This window comes from Neltuma alba, unplaced genomic scaffold (genome assembly GCF_004799145.2).
Source record: "Neltuma alba isolate B1F8T4 unplaced genomic scaffold, ASM479914v2 tig00001640_pilon, whole genome shotgun sequence".
NCBI classification, from domain to species: Eukaryota; Viridiplantae; Streptophyta; class Magnoliopsida; order Fabales; family Fabaceae; genus Neltuma; species Neltuma alba.
Window position 1 is genome coordinate 4003 of NW_021632547.1, and position 7310 is coordinate 11312.

A 7310-nucleotide genomic window follows, 5' to 3' on the forward strand; every position below is an offset into this window, starting at 1 on the left:
GCATACTTCCATGAACTACTATAGAGCAAAGGACCCACAACTGCCCAAAACCCCACAATAAATCCAAATGCCATGCTGACAAAGAACCAATTGATTCCTTTCACATGATGGACTTCTTCTTCTTTGTTACTAGAGCTGTTTGATGAACAATTATTGAGTGGAGGACCACATAAATCATAATTGCCAACAAAACTTGATGCTTCAAAGCTTTGTATTTGGGTCCCTGTTGGAATTTTTCCCATCAAATTATTGTAAGACAAGTCAGCATGCTCAGAAAGCTCAATTTCGACATGCTTGGCGGGATTTCACCTGTAAGATGGTTTCTTGAGAAGTCCATAGTCTCCAGTGATTTCATATTGCCAATATTTGAGGAATTTGGCCAACAAAATGATTTATTTGAAAGGTTCAAAAAATGTAGTCCCTTAAGTCTTGTAAGTTCTGTTGGTATCTCTCCATATAATTCATTGTTTGACAAGTCGATACTAGTGATGAGACCAAGGTTGGAGCTGTAATCATAAACCCTTTCTTTCAACAATAATGGTTCAACTACCAATTGAAGATCATATACTTCTGTGAGAGAAATGTATGAATTTAAACTATTATTTATTACCAACATGGCACTCAAATGGTTGACACAATTTGGAATATATCCTGTTAACTCGTTATGCGCGAGGTCCAAGATTTGTAAGACACTCATGTGGCAAATTTGATGAGGAATTGGACCATTGGAGGTTTTCAACATATCCGAGATGAAGATTGATTAGATTTGAGAGGTTTCCAATTTGACGGGGGGTGCTTCCACCAAACTGATTATCTCCAAGATCAAGATATTGCAAATTGGAGAGATTTCCAATTTGACGAGGAATGCTTAGACTAGATTCAATACCTCCGAGATCAAGATATTGCAAATTGGAGAGCTTTCCAATTTGATGAGGAATGCTTCCTTCCAAATAATTGCCTCCAAGGTCAAGATAGATCAGATTGGAAAGATTCCAAAATTGAAGAGGAATGCTTCCACCAAACCCAGCATGAGATAGGTTAAGATACGTCAAGCTTTTCATTGAGCCAAGAAAACCAGGTATTTGCATGCCTCCAAAATAATTACTGCTCAAATCCAAATAATTCAAATGCTTCAAGTCAAGCAAGGAAGAATGTACCTCACCACCAAACATTAATGTCTCATGCAAATCATCGCCGCCAAACTGTAAAGGAGGTGGAGTCGTGAGGTGGAGCTCAAGAACATGGCCTATGATGTTGTGGCAAACAACTGAAACCCAGCTGCAGCAATTTGCATGGAGAGACCAAGAGGTTAGCCTGTTTGAAGGATCTGAGAGATGACTCTTCATCTTAAGTAAGGCATCTCGCTCACTTGGAAGGCACTGAACCTCATAAGATGTTCTGCAAATGCATAAATCAACATTTGATAAGGTAAGTAACCAAAGAAAAACAACCACGACGATATTGCAAGAACCATCCATGACTACGTCAACCAAAGAGGTTTTTGCTAACAATTTTTTTGTGCTTTGATGGACATGCAACTCTCGGAGAAGAGAGTAGCTAGTATTTATAATGTCACTTTCGATTTTTGTTTTAATACATCGAAAAACTTTTCTTTTTACCTTCATTTTTCACCATGTAAGGAGTTTATTTTAAGGATAACTTTTTTATGTGCTATAAAAGATTTTCAAATATCCTTTATTAAACCCTTTTATTTTAAAGAGTGCTAAAATAAAAAGAATTTAATACACATTTAAATAACTTGCTGAAATAATTCTTTTATTCTCTTTTTATTATATGAAGATATTAAAATCATCAATGACAATAAAGGTATTGAGGTAAACGTGCGTGTTCTAAGGTTCAAAGAAAACAAAACTAGAACGTTCCACAGTTGTCCCCCTTTTTTTGGGACCGGTAAGTCTACCCTTGTGCTGGTCAACTACGGTATGTACTTTTTTTAAGTTGCAAAAAAAAAAGTTTTAAAATAAAATTACTCAGAGGCTTAAAGAACATGAATTTTATTGCAGAAAGTTGCTGGTTATTTATCTATAGTGCCATGACTGTTTTCTTGCAGAACGGTTTTGCTTTTTTTTTTTTTTTAAAATAATGCATAAATTAAGAAAATACGAAAAACTCTAAATAATTGTTTTTGAAGCCACGTGATCGTTATTATGTATTAGCGGTTACAATATTTTTTCCATGAATATTGGTGGTTAGAAAAATGGCCCATCATTTAATTGAGCGATATGAATGGGTCCTTTGTTATTTTCTAACCTGCCGCGTTGTTCAAGTTGGGTTCTACCTATAGAATACGTCTTGTAATGCAAAAATTTAGTAATGAATAAGAGAAATAAAGATAAAAATATAAGAAATTTTATTTATATAATTTTGCATGTATTGAAAAGGAAAATTAATTTCATCCATCGAGTCCACATAGTTATTTTTTTCTTGTAAACCTTCTATACGTAAGAGTAACAAATAAATCCTTCACACACACACACACAAGGTGTTTAATTTTTTCCTTGTTACAAAGGATGATCAAATTATGTAGTCAATCCTTTCTATTTTACAAATGTCAGAATATAAACAATTTCAACATAACATTGTTTTTCTAGGCACAAACATTTTCCTATCGAAAGTAATTATGTTCAAGGTATTATCATATATTAAATATGAATACATCTCTTAACAGAAATTAGAATCTTAGTTTGCCGTATCGTAAGAAACTAGCCCCTTCTGCTAAATCTAACTAATATTTAATTAAATCACCAAAAGAATTATTTTGTCAAAAGTGATGGAATTAACGTTGAAGATAGAAAATTATTGTGGGCCATTCTATCCATATTTGTTTGTATGGAGTTGATTAGAGACTAGTCAAGATAAAAGAAAATAAAATGGATAGGATAATGATGAAAAAAAATTAATTAATGTGGTCATTCTATAGGTGTTTGCATATAAGTTGATTGTTATAGACTAATAGACAACCACATGATTAGTAGCAACGTGTGGAATGGGATTCCAACTTCTTGCTATTATTTTTGTCCCTAGCTATTATTAATTTAATAATTTTTCCATACAATAACAGTTTATGAAAGAGACTATTTTTATTTGGAGAAAATAAATTGCTAATGTATTTGCTGTGGAAAATTATGTTTTGTAGTTATAAGTCTTTCATAATTGAATTCACATTAAGAGATATTCACATTTAGTATCTATCATGTTTCAAATAGGAATGTTTCTAGTAAGAAGATACTTATACGTATAAAGTGGGAAAATTTTCGTAATTGAGTTATTATGTTTGCGCGTGTTGAAATCGCAAATTATAGCCGAGATGATTCTTAAATCATAATTCAACTTTTTTTTTTATGTCTTTCATTATTGACTTAATGTTGTTGTCCGTCAACTACGACAAACATATAGATACAATCATCAAATTCATAAGATTACATCCAACCACCATAGTTTTTCAAATTTTGCTATAAAAAAAACTTTAAAGTTCTAAATTACTCAAAAGGATAAAAATGACTTGAATGAATTTTTTTATGATTGGATAAATAATATGTGCTCCCAACAATTTGTTTTCCCTAGAAAGTTGTGGCATAGATTGTGGAGCTACAAGGAATATTTAAATTAAAATTATTGCTGTCGGATTTCAGTTATTTTATTATATATATATATATATATAAAATTTGTTCTGGAGAACCAAAAAAAGAACATTTTCTAATGATATAATTATCTCCCAATTGATAATGCACGCTCAAGTTATATAATATACTCCCTCTGGTCCATAATATAAGATCCAATTGATTAATTTAGAGAGATTAAGAAAGTTATTCAATTACTTAATTATAACATACATTACACAATCTCTCTGAAATGTTTACATGTATTATTAGATTATATATATCAATTTATAAGAGTGAAAAAATAGTTTAGAAAAAAGATAAAGATAATACTTTAAGATAATTTTTTTTTAATCTCTTCAAATAAGTTGACTAAATTTTATATTAAGAAGTGGAAGATAATAAAAAAGTTATAACCCAAGCTGTTTCAAGTTAGAGTAATGGCCCATCATCTCATTAATTGATATGGATGGACGTTCTCTATTACTCCTCTGGTCCTATTATAGGGCAGAGAGAGAGGTTTTTTTTGGTCCTATTTATAGTCACCTCATTAACTTTTTACTATGACTTTACCATGTTGTCCTTCATTTATTATAATGTAGATAGTTACTTTTTTGAAAAAGGTATATATTAAATAGGGGTAAAGTTGGAAAGTTGCTATATTTTAATGAGGAGTTAATGCAGTTTAAGGATTTTTCTTGGTCTGTGTGAAACTTGTTGGAAGTGCCTTATAAATAGGACCAGAGTATTTTCTAACTTGCCGTGTTTTAGGTTGGAGAGTGCCTATTGAATACGTCTTGTTTTGTAAAAAAGTAAGTCATCTAATTAATGAACAAGAGAATTTTTTATCTTGAAAAGGAAATTTAATTTATTTTCATCCATCAAGTCCAACCTATTTCTCGCTTGAAAATCTTCCAAGTATGAGTAACAAGCAAACCCTATCTATATTTAAGGAAACATGTGTTTGAGGGGTGTTCAAATTATTTAATTAATACTTTATGTTCAGAATATCGCCAAAGTATAAATAATTTCAACATCACATCTAAGTACCTCGCCAACATATAATTCTATTTCCACTATTATCTTAAGCACATTACAATTATCAATATTCAATGTAGTAATAAAATGTATCAGAATTGCACTATTTATAAGAAAAAGAAATGAAAAAGAAAGTGATAGGAAAATGGTGAATATTGAAAATTCTTGTCGTGGTCCATCCTATATACATATTGTTTCCAAAGTTGACTACGGGCTAATTAACAACCATATGTGACTTTGGTCCCAACTTTCAATTTTCTACATTTGAATAACTAATAAAAGAGACTATTCATTGTTTGGCCGGAGAAAAAGTTGTTCTAGTATTTTCTTCGGTCCATAATACAAGTCATTTTAACTAATTCGTTAAAATAAAAAAAAAAATAGTTAACTCATTAAATTTGTTTCAAATTGAATTTTTTTTTTCAACTTTACCTATGTTAAATGAGATTGTGTGAAGAAGAGAGGAAAATATATAAAAGTTACATTTAAGCATTAATTGTAAGGATAAAATTAACAATAAGCATATTAATTACTCTCCAAGTGATTTATATTTTTGGACCAAACAATTCTCTACAAGAGACTTATATTGTGGATTGGAGAAAGTATGCATGCGGAAAATTCTTTTATTATTGAGCGTATTAAAAAAGGCAATGTATTCACTTTTATTCAAGTCTTTCACCATCGACTTTATACTCCTATACCCCCCAAGAACGCAAAGATATACATATAATAAAGTCTCTCGAAAAAGAAAATAGAAGTGATAGGATAAGACAACAAAGAAAATTAATGTGTTCATTTTATAGGTGTTTGGATGTAAGTTGATTATAGACTAATAAACAACCACATTATCAGTCTCAACGTGTGGAATGGGATTCCAACTTTTTTGCTACTATTTGTCCCGACTTTTAAATTTTCCACCCAAGGAATAATAGTTCATGAAAGAAACTATTCAATATTGTTTGGAGAAAATAAATAGTTAATATGTGTTCTGGAAAATTATGTTTTTTGTGGTTATAATCTAGCTTTCCATACCACATTCTTATTAAGAGATATGCTCGTGTTTAATATTTGGCCATACCCAAAACATAATTACTTCCAATAAAAAGATATATACCTATGCATATAACATAAAAAAAGACAAATTGCAAGGTATGTCCCTTAAGGTTAAGGAGATGCCCTTTATCCCTAATACAGGAGCCAACTCAGCTCGGGGACTGGGGTTACAGACTACTTCTCTAGTCTTGTTTATAAGGTAAAAAGAGAAGATTTTTCTTGGTCCTATTTATAAATTACTTCATTCAATCTTTTGTGCGGATTTACAATTTTATCATTCATTTATTAAAATATTGTTTTTTTAAAAGTGTGTGTATTAAATAGGGGTCAAGTTAGAAAGTTGTTGTATTTTAATAGAAAATTAATACAGTTTAAAATCTTTCTTAATCTGCGTAAAATATACTCAAAATACCTTTAAAATTGCAAAGTTACTTCTTAAGTCACAGTAATTCAAACAATTTTGGTAAGTCTTTCATTGTTGATTTATTGCTCTTGTGCCCGTCAACTACGGCTAACTTATCATGAGGTTACTAAAAAGCTTTAAGAGTTCAAATTAGTCAAAATTAAAGGATAAAAAACTTGAATGAGTTTTGTTGTGGTTGGATAAATAAATAATGTATGCTTCCAGCCAATGTTATTAAACTCAAATCTAAAAAACACGTGACAGGAATGTAAACTTGTAAAACTTTGCTATTAAGAATAAGTAATTATTAAACATATATAATAAAATAATTAAACTGTAAAAATGACTACAATGTTATTTGGATATATTTCAAATTCAAATAATTGAAATTAAGTCCATAAATAATAAATATTTATAGTTTACCATACTTAAGAAAGAAATTTTTATAAAGTTCTTATATAAAATCACTAATCATAATCAAATTTTAAAAAATTAATGAGTTTAAGAGTAAATTAGTACGATTTTGTAAGTTAAAAACATAAAAACAATAAATTCCGTGTGTAAATTTGTGAGTTCAGCTAAATTTACAAGTAACATGAATTTAGAGCGAATCGATACGATTTGATAAGGTGAAAATGTAAAACTATTAAATTTAAAGAGTCAACTAACAAATTTAACAACAAATGCTCCCATATTTTTTTTTCTTTAGAAAGTTGTAGAATAGATTGTGGAGCTGTAAGGAATATCTAAATTAAAATTATTGCTGTGGGATTTGAGATCTTTTATTATATTAAAATTTGTTCTGAATAAAAAAAACAGAACATTTGCTAATGATATAATTATCTTCCAATTGATAGTGCGCTACACTCTTCTGGTCTTATTTATAAAGAAGAGAAAATGATTTTTTTAATCCTATGTATAAGTCATCTCATTAAATTTTTAATATGAAAGTACTATTCTATCATTCATTTATTATAATGTAGATGATTATTTTTTTAAAGATATAATATCAACTAAAAATAAAGTTAAGAAGTTATTATATTTTAAAAGAAAATTAATTCGGTTTAAAAATTTTTTATATAAAATATGTTGGAAACATCACATAAATAGAATCACATCACATCGCATTATAATATAAGAAAGTTATAACTCAAGCTGCTTGGAAGAATAATGACCCATCATCTGATTAATTGATA

The 7310-nt window shown here is 29.5% G+C and overlaps 1 protein-coding gene across 1 annotated transcript; it reads right to left on the bottom strand.

Moving 5' to 3' along the window:
• Nucleotides 1-662: 662 nt before the first annotated feature.
• Nucleotides 663-1478, bottom strand: LOC114760672 (receptor-like protein 53). Its single transcript, XM_028949958.1, has one exon. The coding sequence runs from the start codon at nt 1476-1478 to the stop codon at nt 663-665; it is 816 nt and encodes a 271-aa protein (XP_028805791.1).
• Between the last annotated feature and the right edge of the window lie 5832 nt (nt 1479-7310).

Excerpts from the sequence above, each read along its gene's own strand:
- LOC114760672 (XM_028949958.1), bottom strand. The coding sequence starts at position 1,478 with ATGGATGGTTCTTGCAATATCGTCGTGGTTGTTTTTCTTTGGTTACTT.